Raw genomic sequence first — 20915 nt, 5'->3', positions numbered from 1 at the left:
CGAATGAAACTCTGTCACATGTGTATCCACTAACACGCATTAGAGCAGAGTGGTTGAAAAAGCTCGAAGCTTACTCAAGGGGAGAAGTCCTTTGCCCAGTGGTGGAATTTTGTATTTTGTTTTAATTATACTTTAATTGAATGGTAACTTGGCTATTAAATTAGTATTCTAATGAATTATTAATTTAAATTAATAATTAGGCAAATGAAAATTCAGTGGTGCTTGTCTTCGCTTGAAACCGCAATCATTGGTTAAGATGCACGCTTTCTACGTGGCACTGGGCCATCTCGGTTTAGTAACAGTTATCAAAACAGAATTATAAATCTCTTTAATATTTTAGCTGGCTAGTTTATATATTCTAATAAAGATTTTGCCTACGAATAGTAGTAATTGTCTAATTGTACCCGTATCTGTCATCTTCATACAATACAGTACACTTCACTATTTGTCACGTGATTTCTGACAGGTAAAATATATATATATTTTATTCGCAATATCAGGATTATTCAAGATAAGTGAGCGAGTTTAAGTTTGAGACGATATGGCCCAGTGGTTAGAACGCGTGCATCTTAACCGATGATTTCGGGTTCAAGTCCAGGCAGGCATCACTGAATTTTCATGTGCTTAGTTTGTGGTTATAATTCATCTCGTGCTCGGCGGTGAAGGAAAACATCGTGAGGAAACCTGCATGTATCTAATTTCAACGAAATTCTGCCACATGTGTATTCCACCAACCCGCATTGGAGCAGCGTGGTGGAATATGCTCCAAACCTTCGCCTCAAAGGGAGAGGATTGTAGAGTATACACACTGTAAAATATACTGATGGTCGGGAGCCCCGACCCGTGATAGGGTAACGTAAAGTTAACTTAAACCCATGCGTAAAACATTATTTTCGTAAATCAATTCTTACTAATTTGAATGTTTTGCCCTGGAATTTTTTTATCGTTAGTGCGAAAGAAATTTTTACTAGAAATTGGAGCCTTTTGAAGGATAGAGGCAAATCAGTAGGAATCATGGGTTTTCTTGGTATATGAGCTAATTCACCAGCTGCAGGGCTGGTGATAATAATCTTCGCTACTATTAAATTATCTTTTAGCTCCTTTATAAGAAGTCTCGTGCCATTACACATGTTGAGGGGGGGGGGGGCTTACATTTCTGAGAAGCATTATCGGCGTGCCAAATTTTAACGACAGTTCATGAGGTGGTAGCCCAGCGGGGTTCAGACAATTTAAAAATTCCTGGGGTAGTGCACTGCGTCCTCGATTTTAGTGACGGATTTATAGCACTTAACTTCACCCGGTACTTTCTGCATAATTAATTTTTTTATTTCGTTGACTGTTTCATTCCTGGGAGAAATTATTTTGATAAGGATTAATAGCATGAGTAAAATAAATGCGTTTAAATGTAGTCCAAAAAAAATTCAAGATTTTTAAATAAAAAATGGTTGTTGTGCCTCACTCGACATAGATAGGTATAGTGTGTCGTGGACATTTTTGTAGACATTTATAAGATCTATTTTTTGAACATTGAAGAATTTGAACATTTTATGGGTCTATCTTTTATAGTTTAGGCAGCGTACGCAAAATAAGTAACTTTTTTTGGTTGATTTTTTACACCTTGTGTCCGAAAAATCCAAATATCTTACGGAACCCTATTTTTGCCAAATTAAAATTTAGCCTATGTTACTCGTGGATAATGTAGCTTTCGAATGGTGAAAGATTTTTTTAAATCGGTCCAGTAGTTTTTGAGCCTAATCATTACAAACAAACAAACAAAGTTTTCCTCTTTATAATATTATAGTATAGATTATTTATTCTTATGAAAATTAAATTTAAAATATTAATGTCAATTCACATCTTTAATGTAAAAAACAGTTGAAAACATTTGCCTAGTCCAATGGTACATTTTATAACGCTGAAAACGCTGAAATAGAAGTACGAAAAGTATACAACTGGCTACTTCCTGCATGTGTGGTTCCAATTAATCAGGATATTTTTTACATATTTAAAGATTTTAAATAGGAGCATGATATTCCACCATTATATGTCATTCACATATAGCTCAGCCAGTGGTGCCGACAGTAGCAAACCACCGGGGATAACATTTTGTGTGACCAAACTTTGTAATTTTATGCTTTCCGATATAGGTATGACATCTTTTTTTATTTTTTTACGTTGAACAATAATTGCACGTTTAAAAATAAAAAAAGGTTTTTAAAGTAGTTAACGAAGATTGATTCTTGATGCAGCAGTACTTTCTACTCACATAGTTCACCATCAAACCACATTTTCGCAATAATCCTAAGTGTCCATAACTGCATCTCATATTTAAAATCTATGATAAACTTACGAATAATGATTGCTTCAATAAAATTGCACGTAGCATTTAAATTTCTTCTTTTCTACAATTACTTTGAATAAGCGCACGTGAAAAAGAAAGCTGAGCATGTGGTTAAGTCCACGATAGTTTGGTTGGTTTGTTCGAATTCTCTTATTTTTTTTTGTATATTCTATTATTAAATAAAAAATAATAATAATAATACCAATAATGATTTTGCCATTACGGATAGATAATTTTTATTCATATTTATATAAATTCTTACACTAGGCTGATCATTAATTTCCAATCCATTATTTTCATTAAAAGTAAGATAGCATTGGCTAAAAAAGGAATACATATATACCTATCTACAAAAATTAATTAATATTTTATACAGTGCGATATTTTTACAGTATGTCAACAAGTCAAAGGTAAAAACGTTTAAATATTGATTATATAATTTGAACACATAGCTTATAGAAGTTCTAGCGTTGCTACAGTTACCAGATATACCGCAATTTGAATCGAAAATTCAGTCCCCGAAAGGTTCCAGTACAAATTTGACATTTCCCAAGACGACCACAACGTTATTGATCGAGCAATTCGTTACGTAGTTTTGGCTCATAACATTAACATCCAAGAGGCCTAACACTATCAAAGTCGTGATTAGAATAAGGACGACGACTAATCGATGGAATAAATAAAATTAACTTTGGCACCTTTACACGTGAACGTGACCGAATATATTTCGTGATATTTCTTATTTTTTCTGAAAATCGAATCTTTGTTAGAGATTTTTTTACGTATGTTAATTCAATAGTTATTTTAATATAAGAAATAGAGTTAGAGCATTAAAAACAGTCGTACTTGAAAAGTTTTTCACTAGCATACAGCGGTGCTGAAATATGAGAGAAGATGAAGAGGAAATGAAAACCGACTTATAATTTTATCGATATTAATATTAACAACTCCTAACCAAACTCTTGGAGTGATGTAGACGTACATTATAATTAAAAGCCTTTGAGTTTATAATTTAAGTAACAGTGCTGATTATCTGGTTTTTTTGGGCACTGATTGTTCTATACCATGGGTACGTTTAATTAGCCAGCGCTGAAAACGAGTCATGACTTTTCTTTTGGTGTTGTGACAGAATATCATGAAAGTCACTACACGTATTTCGATACGTAGCCGTTCATTCTTTGCCTCAACACATTTTTTTGAACCGGTAGGCAATTGCAATTGGTGCAATAAATAGGTGCAAATTACTGCAATAAATAGACATATATTAAAATTTAAGATTGAATTATTTACAAAAAGTAAAGTTCGCGCTATTTAATACTAAATATCATTTTACAGCAAATAAAAACTAATTAACGAGTTCACCAGAGCCTAACGACAGAATACCGATAGTCGGTATAAATGCGCAGAGAGGTCAACATTTTGAAACACTTCAAAATGAAAATAAGCCTTTGTTTCCTTTGTAAGCCCATTCTACCGCGTACATCTAATGAGAACTATGCCTAGCTTAATATCCAATAATTTATTACATTGCCCAGTCTAATAACTAATTAATATTTTCTATAAATATAAATAACTATATAAATTTAGCGAAGACATTTTATAAGAGATATGTATGTTTTTTATAAAAACAGTTAAATGTTTCTTTGACTTGTCCGTTTGTTATTCATCCAATTGAGTTGAAACTTTGAACAAATACAGATTTGTGGTGTAGTAAAATAACTATAATATAATTAGTATTTCATAAAAACAATAAAGAAAAGGAAATATTATGTTGTATGTGTGCGTTACTTTGGTATGATGTTCATTTATGTGTGTAAATTACCTTCTGTGCATCAGTATCGAAGTAGATGCAGAGCATGCGCGCAAGCCGCTGCAGCACAAGCTCGCGCACAAGCGCCGGTACAGGCTGCCCTCTCACTCCTCTACGAAAAAATCGCTCGTTATCTCTACACACTTCATTGTATTCACATATTAATAACACTTTATAAAAAATCGATTTAAAATACTTTGGACCAAAATTACTTTCATTTTCGACCATTATCAATTTAAATGACCATTTTAATTCAAAACCATTTAAATTGATAAATAAATGTTATCAAAACATTGAAATTCGCGTACGACTATACGACTTATTAAAAAAAAACATGAAATCGGAATTGTGTGTAATAATTATATCACACTAGCTGTTACCCGCGGCTTTGCTCGCGTAGAATATGAATATATTTACAAATTAACTTAAAATATTATATTAATTCAGCCCTTAGGGTAGAATATCCAGAAACGCTTAAATGCGAATCAGCTCACTTTTAATCGATAGCCCAAAAATAAAATTTCGAACTTCTAACTTCAAAATAACGGACTCCCAGACTAATCTGTATACGAAATGTCAACACCTACTTTTCCCTTTAAGCCTAAAATATCAAGAAACGCTTAAATACGTATCTACTCATTTTTAATCAGTAGCCCAAAAATAAAGTTTCATGCTTCTAACTTCAAAAATGACGACGAAGAAGAAATGTCAACCTATTAAACCCCTTAGAGGTGGAATATCTAGAAACACTTAAATACGTATTTAATCATTTTTAATCAGTATCCCAAACATAAAGTTTCATATTTTTAGCTTAAAAAATGACGACTTCCATAAAAACTTTCAACCCTTATTTCACCCCCCTAAGTAGTAGAATATCTTAAATTTTTGATCAATATCCCAAAAATAAAGTTTTATGTTTCTATTTTAAAAAATGACGGACTTCTATACAAACTTTCAACCCTTATTTCACCCCCATAGGGGTAGAATATGCAGAAACACTTAAATAAGTATCTACTCCTTTTTAATCAGTATTCCAAAATCAAAGTTTCCAATTTGTAACTTAAAAAATTACGAACTTCCATACAAACATTCAATCCCTTATTTTTTTTTTCTCGCTGGAAAAACGCGTTACGCGCTTCCCCCACGTGATGGAAGGTGTGGGGTGTGTGGGACTCCCCGGAGCCCTGGACGCCGAGTGCGCCCAGGTACGCCAGGTTTACCCACTAAAAAACCAGCGGTACCCTCTCCGTCTTTCGGCGGGCGCCAAGGGATCGCTTGCGCATGCTACCGTGACGCCCTGACCCCTATTTCACCCCTTAGGGATAGAATTTCCAAAAATTCGCTCCTTAGTGGGTGTCATTATATGTTAGTTTATAAGTGTACAGCCTAAAATATAAGGTTTGTACTTCTAGTTCTAAAAAAAAAATTACAAAACTTTCAACAACTTACAACGTTTCATCCCCCTTTTCAACCCTTTACAGCACTTTTTTCCAAATAAAAAGTCCTTTCTCAAGCTCTAGACTATTTGTGTACCAAATTTCATTTAAATCGGTCCAGTAGTTTTCGCGTGAAAGCGAGACAGACAGACAGAGTTACTTTCGCATTTATAATATTAGTATGGACTACGTACACTATGCTTTAATTTAGTAGTAAAATATTTCAAGCGAGTAGGTAGTACGTGTACATCTATCACTGGTGGCTATCGGTCTCGTAATCGAGGTCTTTAGCTTTGACAATTTTAATTAAAGTTTTAGTAATTTCCCGATAGGAGAATTATGAACTCCGAGTATCGTGTAGTCAAAGAGACATTAATTATAATAAAATATAAAAATATTATGCTGTACTGAATAGGATATCAATTACTACAATAGCCAACGGTAACTAAGTAATACTAGCTATTGATTACCTTATTATTCTTAGATGATTATTACTATAATTATCATTATTTATCGGCCCATCTTAATAACGTACCATTAATGCACAATCACATGTATTATAACAGTATAGAAGAATGAATAGATAACTCTAGGAAGGCGCCCCGAGAAATGAAGACAATATATCAGTTTTATTGGCGTACCTATAAGCGAAGGAACTGTGCATGGGATAGTGTCATAGAATTAATATTAAAAAAAAAATAGTAATTTTTAAATATCTTCTTTACCAGTTATATGCTATATTCCAAAAAAAAAGCTATCTAATGATTTACCTTTTAAAGAATTTTCCCTAATCTTGGTCCTGGTACACCATTGACACACTATTTTTGTTACACAACAAATTATGCTGACAAATGTAGCCCGCAAAAAAAAAAAAAAATTCAACAGTCAACTATTTATTATTTTATTTTTTACTAGCTGTGTGTCCGACTTCGTGCGCGTTTGAATTTAACAAAAGGTTTTTGTTGTAGCCTAAGTTACTCCTTATTACATCATCTACCAGTGAAAGTCCCGTCAAAATCGATCCAGCCCTTTCAGAGATTAGCCGGTACAAACACAGACAGACAAAATTTTAAATATAAATTATTTATTCTATGTACCGTGTATACATATGTAATTAGTATAAGCGGTTATTTTAATATTACAAACAGACACTCCAATTTTATTATATGTATAGATTAACGAAAACTGCCACAAAATTTGAAAACAAAGGAAGTATACCATATAACTATTTACGTACTTCGTCCAGACTTCACCAATTTCCATATTTCTAACATCAGAAATAATTAATATCTATATAAATTATAGTCCCTCCATTCATTTCCGAGGGGGTTACCCTTTAGAGATGAATTTTGTAACATCCTGTGCAAGATTGTATCCTGTTGTTTAGGCTGTTGCGTGACTGAATTTATATAAGTCATTTTAAAATTCTATTAAAAAGATACTATACGTCATAAAATTTCTGTTACTCTGTTACTCTAATAAATTAAATCCCTACTAATATTATAAATGCGAAAGTAACTCTGTCTGTTATCCAAAGTCAAAGTCAAAGTCAAAAATCTTTATTCAATATATAAGTGTTTACACTTACTTATTGATTGTCAAAAATCTACCACCGGTTCGGAATTTAGCACCTCGGACCTGAGAAGAACCGGCGAAAGAAACTCAGCGGGATATATATATATATATATATATATATATATTTTTTAACCATTATTATGTACAGTGAAATCCCTTCACGCTTGAACCGCTGAACCGATTTAGATCTAATTTTGTATGGAAATAGTTTATGTTCCGGGATACCATCGGGACATAGGTTAGATTAAATTAAGAAAATCACTCCTTAGCCCTTAAAAGTGAAAAGTTTGTATGGGAAATAAATTAATGTATTTATGGTAAAATGGGAGTGAAGGCTTGTGTGCTATAAAATTTTACAAATTTTGCGCAAATAATGCCACGCTTTCGGCTAGTACATGTATATAGTAAGTTTAAGGATTTTATGGTTATTAGAAAAGAAGCAAAAATGTAATTGGGATCGGGATCGTCTATAGCGAAGAAGTAATCTTGTGTGACGATTATAACGGAGAAAGCCAAAAAAAACTCATACGAATAGTAGTATTTATTCAGAATAAATCTCCTCTACAGACTTGTATTATATCATAAAGGAAATGAGAAAATTATATGATAAACAAAAAACATTTGTCATCTATGCTTATAATATATATTATGTAATCTCATTAATCTCAAATTATATGTAATAATATAATTGCGACAATAAGTCTGTCTGTCTGTCTGTCTCTCTGTCTGTTACGTCTTCACGGCCACATAACTAAACCGGATTTGATGACATTTGTAAAGCTAACTAGAACCCCAAAGGAGGAGATAGATTTATTTTTTTACCTTGAACGGGAGTAAAGCCGCGTGCGACACTTAGCTTAATATAAAGTTAATAACACTAGACCCTTACAAAATACGGTTTCTTGATTTTTTTTTAAAATATCAAACTAATTAATATCAATTTAAGTTTCGATAAAGTTAAATATTTAAGTCGCACTTTAACTCGGAAACTTTAGCAATTTAGAGACAGTAATAGAAATTTAAATTTTAATCATGTACTGAGTCGTAATGAGAATTAAGGAACCATTATCTACATAATTAAAGTAGTAGTTTTCTTTGATACTTAATTGACGAAACTTTTAAACCAATATACAAGAAACATATACCAGAAGATGCAGCACGTTTCGGAAAAGTTTTTTGTGTGTAATATAATTTTGAAAATAGCGGCGCTTCACAGTTAAAAAAGACTATTGTCGTGACAAGAATAAACCCTTTCTCTTGTAATTATATAATAACAACCGGAAGACTTAAGATTGAATGAGTTAATTAGAAAAATAAAACTTGCCTGTAAGATATATTGAGTGTCACGACCGACAGAGACGCTGAGAAGGAAACCAGGCACGTACTCACTCCATAATACAAACCTGTAATAATTCAAGTGTTTAGAGACCAAACAAATCGAATCCGTAGCGTTGTTATTTCAAGTCGTACTTATAAGGGACGAGAGGAATGACATCATTATTTTCTATTTCTCTCGAGGTACACTCATTTATTAATGAGATAGTATTAGGTCGCTTTAGGCTCTGGACTAAATTACAAAGTACTCGTCTTAAATCATTATTTGTATTATTATTTTCTTGGACGATTTTCCAACTATTATTTGAACATTGTAACGCAATTTTAAATATTCCTTATTTTGATAGGTAATATCGGATCATTAACAGATGGTTAAAGCGATCGAAATTGAGACTTAAGTACTAATGATATTAGGTAGTAATTCATTCTAAAGTTTTTTCAACAATGATAAATATAAACAAACTCTTGGAGCAGAAGAGGGACCCACGGTTATCGATGTTATAAGTAGTGTAATTGCTGCTCTGTTAGATGCTCATTGTACATTAGATACATGAATACATACATATATTTATAGTAATATATCTTACTTATGAGAGGCGTCTTTTCAGTAGGTGGAAGTGTATCACGAATCGTCATTAAGAAAACCGTCATTGACAGTAACGCACTTATACCCAAAGTCACCTTCTCGCCGGACTCCGATGGCACATAGAACACCAGCAACGCTAAAAATATTAATAGAATGAAATACACTTATGTTATTTTCTATTGAGGAAAATTATAAATAAAAACGCATATAGTAATATGACACTTTCGCGGTAGACATGGCGACACAAATGTACATATTATGTACATCTTAAATATTTATAAATATTGTTATAATTAATGAATTGTAAAAAAATATTTTCATTTTCTTAAACGTAATTTATAAATTTTATAATTTAACCGTAGTTTCATCTTTCCATTCCCTAACAATAATTGACGAAAACATTCCCGTATATAAATAAGACCTCCCCCGGCAATATTATTCGCAGTAAACCGTAGGAAATATCAGTGTAACTTGGAATCAATTTCAAACAGTTTTACGCTAAGTATTTTCTGAGTAACAACGATGGACATCGTTCATGTTTTCAATTTAAAGCATTAATAATAATATTACTACGTCGATATTAGTATTATGTGCTGTCGGAGAATATTTCTTTAAGAATATTTCAGTAACCAGTTAACTGATTAGAGTGAAAAGTCTGTTTAAAAATCAAGTCAAGCGGCATGTAACTTAGCGAAAAAGTATTAAATATTACTTCAAATTTATTCTCGTATCAAAACTAACATGTAGGCCATAAGCGTAATTTTTACGACACTTTTTAATTTTGTCAAAGTAATTTTAAATTACGGAAATTGTTCATTAACTTTAAAAAACTTTTACTTTTGAACTAAATCCTGTGACTTATCCGTACATCGAAATTTGCATACGCAAAGTTTTGTTATAATAGTTTTGCTAACGTTCGTTTCAAAAACCCCAGACGAGCAAACTTATGTCACGACATAATTGAATATATCTTAAAATTAAACAATTACAACCAGAGTCAAGATAACTTCGTTAATCGGTTTTACGTAAAATTAATAATTATTAATATATCGTAACAAATAAAATTGTTTATTTTTAAGTAATTTAAAATGTTTATAAAACAAATTTCAAAACAGATTTTAAATTTGTTTCAATCGCTTTATAAAATTGAATCCCTTTTTTCCAATAATATTCTGTGTAGGTATATATACGTGTATAATTAGTCTAAAGTTCATTTAAAAATTTCCTTTTCAACACGGAACATATGATAAAAAATATTTTATTTGGAATCTCTCTCATCAAAATCAAAACAACAATAACACACTTTTAACGACCTGCGGCTGAAAATTTCATCAGGAATAACTATCAATAACAAACGGACACTAAAGCTTTTTTATATCACTACTGCCCATGGACAATGCTGCTGTAAGAAATATTAACCATCCTTTACGTCAATGCGCCATAAATCTTGGAAAATAAGATGTTATGTCTCTTGTGCCCGTAGTTACACTGGCTCACTTGCCTTTCAAACTGGAACACAACAATGCTAAGTGCTGTTTGCTTGTAGAAATGTAACATCAAATACGTTCAATGTATAAATATTCTTCGAAAGTTATCATGTCTAGGATTATATTTAAAATTTTCAAGGACAGCAAGTAAAGTTCGAAGCTCGCTGCAACTTATAAACTTGCCAGAGCGTATCTTAGACGAGTACGAGATAAATTATTTCATATCGTGTTTAAAAATACTTCGTCGAGATAAATTGTTAGTCGGGTAATTAAATTTACATTAATTTGACTAATGATAGTAGAAGTATTCGAATTCGCATCAATCATAAATGTAAAGTAAAAGTAAAGTTACCGGTAAACGTGCCACTGCTGGGATTCTTCCTCTAATGAGGACAAGGTTTGGATTTTATACCACTACGTTACTCCAATGTGGATTTATCGATACATACGTGGCAGAATTTCATCCGACTCATTCTTACAATATTTTCCTTCATCATAGAGCACAAGATTAAATAGACACAAATTATAAGACACATGAAAACTGGGTTTAAACTTGCCATTATTTGATTTACGTGATCTAAAGACTGATTCATCTCTTGCGTAAATTACAGTGAAAAAATAAGTACATTGATATCCGATTGTATTAAATCGCAGTTTACTTTTATTCTTCGGGATCGATTCAATTTAAATACGTTTTGTATTTCAAACAGTTGGAGGTGACAAGTATTTTGAATTCAATACTCTAACGACTACATAAATTTGAATCGCTTAGATTTGAAAATACTGTATAAATCATTCACAAAAATCTAGCCGAAGGTCAGTAAAGATATATCGAATAAAATGAAAATTACATTTTAAAATAAATCAAAATGAAACACTTACCGATACCATTGATGAGAAGACACGGTAGGATCAGATTGAATACGTAAAACATCGGGCGTCTTTGTAATTTGATAATGTAAGTAATATCTGGGTAGGGCTCCACGCAGCACGAGTAGTACTGGTTGTGTTTGATCGCTTCGAAGCTCACGAGATCGAACTCACCATTCGTTTGGTAATTGGTTGTGTCACCCTCGTCAAATTGTTTCTTTAGGTCCAACTGTTAAACAAAGTTCCAATCTTTATTCAGTACAGAAATTTAAACCATTTTTATTTTCACTCACGTAAAATACGATTTTTATCATAACCTAAGCGTACATACTACGAGTATGTTAGCAATATTTGCTACAAGAATTCTGAGAGGTTTGAATGAAGTATGGATTTAAAAGGTACGTAAAAAATAAATACTAATAAAAGTTATAATACATAAATACCTACTAATTCAAGAGTTATAGAAATGTAGCTTGTTTAAATATTTCTACGCATGAATCAGCATTTGATTTTAACTGGATTTAATTCCAGCGCATACTACATTTTCTGCTAAATTTTTCACAAAGCAATCGAGTGTCGAGTGCTTTAAATGAATTCAGATTTCAAAAGGAAATTCTTTCATTGCGCTCTCATAGTATATAGATTTTAAGCACCTAAGAATTGCAATTTCAAGTCAATAATTTCCTTTCCAGAGTTTCAATAAACATTTATTTAGATATGAAATGTCGAATTCAAAATCAATTCGAACAGAACAGAAGGATAACGTAATATTGTGAATTCATTTTGTGCAAAACATGATTCCGATCGACAAGATTCTATAGCGTCTGTATTGAAAAGGAAATAAAAGTTGCTAGTCAAGCGCGAATATAAATCGGCTTAGATCGATAGCGTCCAAGACGGATTTTAAGATTTTAAAACTAAATTGTTGTTACAAACAAACATCCTAGCTTCCGAAAATATCGCGATTTCGACGTCAAAAGAATCAACGGTTTTGCGTCAAATCCTTCTACACATACGATTTTATTATAACAATAGTATCATCTCTCCTATATTTAAGAATTGATATAGTTTTATATATAATGCTATACATAAGACCTTGTTTTATCCTTAGTGCTGAACACTATGGATAAAACAGTTACAGTAAAACAAACAGTGAAGTAATATGATTATTATATGAAGGAAATAAATGAAACACATAATCAGACAAATACAAATAAATAAATAAATATTGAACAACATCATATTCATTACTCTGATCCCAATGTAAGTAGCTAAAGCACTTGTCTTATGGAAAATCAGAAGTAACGACGGTATCACAAACACCCAGACCCAAGACAACATCGAAAACTAATGAACTTTTCTACATCGACTTAGCACGGAATCGAACCCGGGACCTCGGAGTGGCGTACCCATGAAAATCGGTGTCCACACTACTCGACCATGGAGGTCATCAAATCAGATGGAAATAATAAATGCACAGGAGATAGAGAGAGACACATAATTGTAACAGTATGTGCCACATATGCATTTCTAACAACAAATAATGTATGTAAAATACTTAACAACAAACGTTACTAGAATAGATTTAATAACAAAAAAAGAAGAATTTATTCTATATATTTTTAATTAATTTAATTTTAAATAAACTATCAATTATAAAATTAATACAACACGTTTTGTTAATTAACAAATCTTTCAAAAGAGCTTTAAGTGAATATTCTCTAAGATTTTACTGTTGAGAGAGTGCACTTTTAATAAAAGTGCCGTAATTAATTAACGCAGAAGTTGAGATTATTTTTGCTAATTTGATTTTAATTATAATTTATTGTGATATATTGGTTAAAAATAAATGTTCATAGGAGTTTTATAAATTAAAACGACGTCACTATTGTTTATTTAGTTTACTTAAGCTGATGGTTTTCCAAATTAGTCTGAATTCAACAACGTTTTATTGAAAACTAAACTAAATACTACTACTTGTTACTATTGTTTAAAAAAATAATATATCCAATATTATACCTGTTACAATTACTTCACTACTAATAAATACATTTTCATGCTAAAGACGCACGCTTTCATTCAAATTTATAGTATTAAGTATCATTACGTAAGACTGGTATTAAAATTACTAAGGACTTCGACTCAAACAATAACTGAACCGAAATAACGTATTTCATCTAAAGTACACGATATTCATAACGCGTGAACACTGAATCCGTTCATTCGAATTCTTTCGTCATATTTAAAAATACATAATGAAACCGTAATGAACACAAATCAAATGAATCAAAATGGTTTTATTTTCATAAAAGCATAACTATTACGCTGAGAGTAGGAATCAACTCAAATAAGATATTTTTTATTATACAAAGGGAGAAGCTTAGCAATGCTGGCTTCGTTTATGCCGTTAGAGGTTGCAAGTCGATTTAATTTATTGAGTTATATTTTCCATAAAAAAAAAAGAATTTAAATATTTTCATATATCGTATAAAAATGAAACGTAATGATGGCGTGTCTGTAAATGAAGAGGACAGTTGTATGTACAAAAAGTAATACAGATCCAGAAAGGGTTCGTACGTAAAAAAGGGTATTTAAATATTCAACGGCCAAGCGAACCGAATAGTATAGTGTAGCTTGTTTAGAAATATGTTTAATTCTGTCATGTTCCATTTTTTGCATATTATGTTTATAGTATTTTTTATAAACCTCTCGAAAATATTTGGTACCTAGATGGATTAGAAGCAATTGTAGTTTGGAATTACCAATGGTGCGGTTTTATATAACATCTGGAAAAAGTCTGGATTGTGGGAGACATATGTATGCAGACCAATACTATACATTCTTTGCACTTCTTTGCTCCTCTCTACAGCCTGCTAGACGATTCTAGCCCGTATAAGTATGAAGGAAAAATAATTTAAGGTACCTTAAAATTAGATTTATGATTCGAGTGAGTTGACCCTGGCTCTTGTTATATACTTTTTTTGTTTCCACTTATGCATATATGTAGTTTTTTCGAGCCGTTGAAAAAAGTTGTGACTTTATACAGTATAATGATTTTTAAATAGAAAAATGTTCATAAAAAATACGTCATCCTTTTTGCCAAATACGTTTTCGTATTATCATTGACTATTAACTTTATAGTTTTCTTATATAATTGACGCTAATGACAACGCACAGCCTAAGCCGATGACATCTGTCACTCGCGGTTGTGGCTCTAATAGGATGAAATTTTGCACAGGATTTCCTTATGGAATACATGTGTACAAAAATATCTTTAAATATATATATATATATATTATCTTTAAATATATATATATATATATATATTTAAAAATCATACCCTAAGCTGGTTACCCTCATGATATGATTTATAATAATAAATCATATCATGAGGGTAACCAGCTTAGGGTATGATTTTTAAATGGGAAATAAAAGTGTAAGAAATATAGAATCGGTATATAGGCTTATGTTAATGACGTAAAGACATGCTTAAGATGTTTTGTAATTTTTTTTCGATATAACTAATAAAATTTTCGATAACAGCTTGTAGGGAAGTTATTCACAATATAATCCTAAAAAAAGATGAGTATGTATTTGTTATAAAAGAAAGACTAAAGAACATTTTTTATTCAAATGCAGCTGTTACAGCAACCTACAGTAAAGTAGAAGTAGTAGAAACAGCCTATAAATCTCCCACTGCTGGGTCTATTTTCCTTTTGAGGAGATAGTATAAGTTTATTCCACAACGCTATTCCAATTGTCATTGTGTATACACATGTGGCAGATTTTGCAATAAATGCAGGTTTTATCATTATGGTTAAGTGTCGTTTAATACAATTCTTCAAGTAAGCATGTATTTTATTGTAAACAGGTTTTTTTTCATAAATTCAATTTTCATGAAAATGATGATCGCATAAAAGCATTGTTTACAGTATTTCTACGGAGAGTAAAATCCATCAAGCATACTTCCCGTCCATTAATATTTTAAATGAACTACCTTTTTCGTTAACTACAATTTGTTACTTTTTAAAAACTACGATTACAATGTTTTGTTTCATTATTTTCAAAATATATTAATGTTAACGTATTTTTCTGTTTAAAAAATAATTATAATATATGACACAGTATAGTGTTATCTTCTCTGTTCTCTGTTAGTGTTCAGCTGCAAGTTCAAATAGACTCCCTAGATTTATGCAACAAGTTAAACAAACAAAAAACGTAAAATGAGGCCTATATTTCATTGACATTTTTAACGTTTTATGTTCGCCATTATAATAGCACTCTTATTTACATAGCGCGTTAAGTTGACATATACTGCGTTTTTAATGATAAAATAAATGAAAACAAGTTGTACGTCCATGCAATCGTTTTCAATTCCGCACAGACCGTGGCGAGTGTGGAACTATATTGTTCACTCGCGATGAATATGTTACAGAGACTGAGCATTAGAAAATACCGCACAGAAACACAAATGAGGGTGCGATTTAATTTTTTTAATTTAAAATAAAACACAATGGAACTTCATTCATATACGGATGACATTTTATATTCTATTTGAATCGTATTACTGCCCACTTGGATTTGTTAGCGTGGTCGCTAAATATAAGAATAAAAGTTTTATACCAACATTCTTGGAAATATTTTTTGTTGACATTTACGTTGACACAGAATATAACCTAATGTCGAGTGATGAGCATCACGTGACAAGACAGTATTTTTATGAAAATATCAATGGAAAATACTATACTACAAATATATTTATGTAACAAACTCTTATGTGATACTTGTAACGATGTCCGCAATAAGACATCTATTAAGAGCGCGGACGAAAAAGTTGAAGCGGCATCAACTCAAATACTAGTATTCTCTCTTATTCCAAGACATATTTATGCTATTAGCAATACAAAAAATCCTTTCATCATTCAGCCATTTATGACAAAAGTTGGTTGATTCATTTTTCATCTAGAATCAGAGTTAAGGTTCAATGAGCAAGACTGCTTTCGTTTTATATTCCTACGAAGCTTTTAGTAAAAACAATATTTTCGTCGTGGACATACCTTTATACGCGTAAAACAGATAAACTTTTATTCGATTTTATACACGACATGAGATTTAAAGACATTGTATATAATGTTTATGCTAAATATATAAATAACAATAATAAATAACATTCCAATTGCTTGGGACCTAAGCCTGGGCTTACGAACAAGAAATTTGATGGGTATTTTCCTTATGCCAATAAGAAAGGATTTGGCGTACATCGAACTTTGACGGTAGAACGGGGTTTTATTATGGAGTTTATGAAATGATATCTCTGAAAATATAATATTTATGACCTGGAAATTTGGCAACAATATTATTTTTACTACGTAAGCCATCCAATGAAATTGGCTTTAACGGAAATCAGCTCCCTTAAAAGTTCAATAGGTATCTTTCTGAATAAGTATGAGCTTTATTATGTCTTCTTCTTGTACCATGTGTTAAATAAGTAATACCAATAAATAACTAAGGCCTGCCAATAATGTCATTGACAAAAATCTTCTTCATATATTAAACTCCAAAAAAAAACAGGTTGACAGAACAGAATGGGTATATAGTTGAGCGAAGAGATAAGACCAGAAAACTGGGTAAGATTTGGTTTAGGAACATAGATAAATAATGTTGTCTTTGGATCTCTAAATCAATATTTCAACAACCAATGTGGTTCAGGCTTAATATATTTATAAAGTTTTTACTGAATTTGCTATATTAAATTTACTGAAAATATATGAACGCTTGGTACATGTATGACAAATCAAACTGTTGAGTTATTCTTGCAGGTTAACAGACTGCAGAATCCGAGGTTCTGGAAACAAAGCCTAAGTCGGTTTTGGCACTGTTACTTTCCCATGTCTCGGGCAGCACACAATTCTTCGCCCTCAGTCTGCTCCCTGGTCGTGTCAGATTCCCAATCGGACTATGTGAGTGAGACAATATACAGGGCACCTGTTCCATCCAGGGCATCCCAGAGTGTATGCAGACTACAGATATACTTGTGGACTATATCTGAGATATCTCCGAGATTAACTTCCGTAGATCAAAATCGATCAGAACATTGTTATAGTAAATCAAATGAAATTTCATAAATTCCAAGTTCGTCATTTCATATTACTTTTTAAACTCAATTTGAATATCGAATGATATGACATTTTTGACGATAATGTGAAAAAAAAACATGTAATGTCAGTTTTTGGAATGGGAAGTCAACAACTGAATGATTTGAATATATCGAATTTACAAACAGGTAAGTAATATTATTCGACTCCTGAACGGGTTCAATTTGGTGCTAAAATTGGGGCGCTCGTATTGAGTAATAAACTCACGTGTTTACATCAAACAATTGTATACAGATTAAATAGCACCACACTATCGATTAGTCAATGTTGTGCTTCGTATCTTCGCATGAGCTGCTTTACCTGCGGATATCGATAATGTAATCACAAAGTCCATAAAACCTCCATGATCAACATCCACGTGATTATTCGCTTACGGTATGTACGTTATACGTATAATTAACATCATTTATATTAATATTGATATACAAACATTAATAATAAAATTATGTCAATAGCAAATATTACCATAGTGAATTTTATCCAAATTTAAATAATAATTTTAGTATATATTGCATAGCACTAAGTTTACTAAAATGTTCTTACTAGGAATATGAAAACTCAGTCCTTGAGAAATGTGGGTTATAACCTAGTTGGTCGAATGACTTGTTCATAAAGCTGCACGCTTGAGGTCCTGAGTACAAATTAGAGTGTGGAACAAAAACATTTATAGAGTCATTCTGTCAAGAATAAGTCGGCAAAAAGTGGGACTTAGGATGCTGAGTGTCTTTACATTCCCGTGCTTAGGAAAGCATGTAAACCTATGTAAACTAGTAAAAATTTGCAACCAATATTCTTCATGAATTATGTATAAAAAAATTATATCGAAACATGTTTACGTAATTGTGTGTATAAAATTATTTGGCTTACCTGAAATCCATCGTAAGTCCAAGAAGCCCACTTCATTGTACAAAGTTGAATATCGAACGGAAACTGCTCAACGTTGATGTCACATACAGAGACATATATCCCGTGACTGAGCCATGTCACCTCGCCCGTGTACTTCACTATTACGTTAGTATTTATAACAGCCGAGCGATAGTTTGGATCTGCACTAAAATATAATTTTATACAATTATAATATAATATATACTTAAATCAATAGCTGTAGTATATTGATTATTATAAGACATATATATTATAAGTATTTTTTTAAAGTTGAATTGAGAGCCCCCTTCTTTTGAAGTGGGTTAAAAAATACATATATATGTGTGTGTGCGTGTGTATGTGTGTCAATGTGTGTCAAAACAATTTGTTATGGAAAATTCCTGTCCATGTATTTTTAGACATCTATACTATACTAACTGTGTGAAGTCTATTATTCTTTTACAGATAATTCAATTTCAATTTATGTATATAAGATATCAACTTAGTTACTGTTATAATTTTTCTGGTACTTACTTGTTGTATAATATAATATCTGGTTTCCATACTCTCTCGTACGGTATTCTTATGACACTTATTCCATCAAAATCACTGATGTTCCACCGAAGGTGATGGTCTGTCCAGATTTGTGTAATCCAACAATTTGTCGTCAGCAGCTGGTCCTTTTCCTCCTGCGAAATAAAAAATATTTTTTGTCCCCAACATTTTCTCGTAACGAGTCAGTAAAATTGACAATAAAATTTGATATATATTCGTATATACAGATAGCACCTTCTGTCTCACTGCTCAATACTGTACCTGAAATTCTCTTACAACGGTCGTAGGAAACCTAATATAAAAATATATCTATATTGGGTTTGGTAAAATGTTTTGTATGTATACAATTAGTCTGTATTTTTATGTTATTTTTTTATAATATTTTAATCACGGTTGAGAAAGATTGAAAGACTCAACATTTACCACCTTTCGGTTTTTCTACTGGCAAACATCAATACGTTGCAGTTTGAAGTTTGAGTGAGCCAAGTGAAGTCTATATATGTATAAGATTCTGATTCTCGGCTGGGTGATGTTAATGCTAATTTAATACTACGCCTATCTGGAATAATAATAATATACGGTGTCATTAATAATATAAAACCATATATACTAATATTAAATAGCGAATTAAACTCTTAAACAATGAAATTGAGGTAGACTAGCCTTGGAAACGGATGCGGATGACTTCCTATTTACATTTTCAATTACATATTGTTTTCCTTTCTTCGTCAAAATATAAATTACTAATAAAATAAAATTAATTAGATTAACAAAGAGTGAATATATTTTATGTAGGAAAGTCCTAAGATATATAAATAGTAACCGATGTTTTTTTTATTACTATTATAAGTATTTAAATCGAATCGATAACATATTCATCAAAGTAAAATATTTTCATATTTAATATGGTTATATTAAAATTGAATCACGAAAATTGACTTGTTTTAAATATTTATAATGAAATTAACAAGACATTGTTCAAGTAAGAACATAACGACGTGAAGTTGAACAAGTTTTGCTTTGGGCGGCTTGACATGTAACTTGTTAAGTAAGCACTTGTAGTATAGTTTTGTATATGTAAATGTTCATATATTATTTATATCCTTTTATTTACATGACATAATAATATATTCGTTTTTTTTTTAATATACTTATTATTTATTATGGTATGTTCATGATTTTACTTTTTTTTTTCTATATTATATATCTTCACTTGATGTCGTAATCGTATCGTTAATTTGATGGAAATAAATTCGTTACCGAAATTTATGAAGAGCAAAAATGATTTTACTTGTTTTTAATAAAAAATAAAATTTCGAGGATCTAATAATAATTCGATTTACGTTGAAGCATGAAGTGAGGGTACCGTATGCACGATAATTTTAATTTAGGTGTACCGAACTAGAATTCCTCCCGTGATGAAATACTCCTCTAAAATGACTCGCATTTCACAAAATTGTTCCGCGCAAACAACGCTACGCAACTGTGCTCGTGTGGCGAAAATTAATTTAATTAGCAGTTTAAAGTTACTTCCCATAATGAGCTGTCAATTACCTTTTTAAAACCGAAAACAACGTCTTAATGATGTGCTTAATTTAAAACATATATTTTTAATGATATTACTAACATCAAAAAAAAACATCATAACAAAATATTACGAACATGAGTGATTCGCCCCAAGTCTTAGAAATAACACGTATATTTATTTATAGACAAAGATAAATATTGGATAAGAATCAGTTTTCTTATTGTTTAATTTCCATTTATTATTGGACGTCTTGAGATAACAAAGTTACGTAAAAGGTTATATTATTTGTGGAAGCCCATCTGGATAGGTCACACCCGCTCGTCATATATTCTACCGCCAAACGTCAATAATTAGTATTATTGTGTTCCCGGTT

General features: G+C 31.4%; 1 protein-coding gene across 1 annotated transcript in view; it reads right to left on the bottom strand.

Moving 5' to 3' along the window:
• The window catches only part of LOC113402037 (neuronal acetylcholine receptor subunit alpha-10-like), a 43500-nt gene that overhangs the window by 5550 nt on the left and 17035 nt on the right, over positions 1-20915 (bottom strand). The window contains exons 3-8 of the mRNA XM_026642152.2: positions 18994-19148; positions 18463-18646; positions 11453-11669; positions 9085-9219; positions 8487-8565; positions 4164-4263 (exon numbers count right to left, since the gene is read on the bottom strand). Coding sequence (XP_026497937.1) covers positions 4164-4263; positions 8487-8565; positions 9085-9219; positions 11453-11669; positions 18463-18646; positions 18994-19148 — 870 coding nt within the window. The remainder of the gene's footprint in view (positions 1-4163; positions 4264-8486; positions 8566-9084; positions 9220-11452; positions 11670-18462; positions 18647-18993; positions 19149-20915) is intronic.

Source organism: Vanessa tameamea, chromosome 2 (assembly GCF_037043105.1).
Source record: "Vanessa tameamea isolate UH-Manoa-2023 chromosome 2, ilVanTame1 primary haplotype, whole genome shotgun sequence".
Classification (NCBI taxonomy): Eukaryota; Metazoa; Arthropoda; class Insecta; order Lepidoptera; family Nymphalidae; genus Vanessa; species Vanessa tameamea.
The sequence above is the reverse complement of the archived record's forward strand: the minus strand, read 5'-3'. Positions and strand labels throughout refer to the sequence as shown.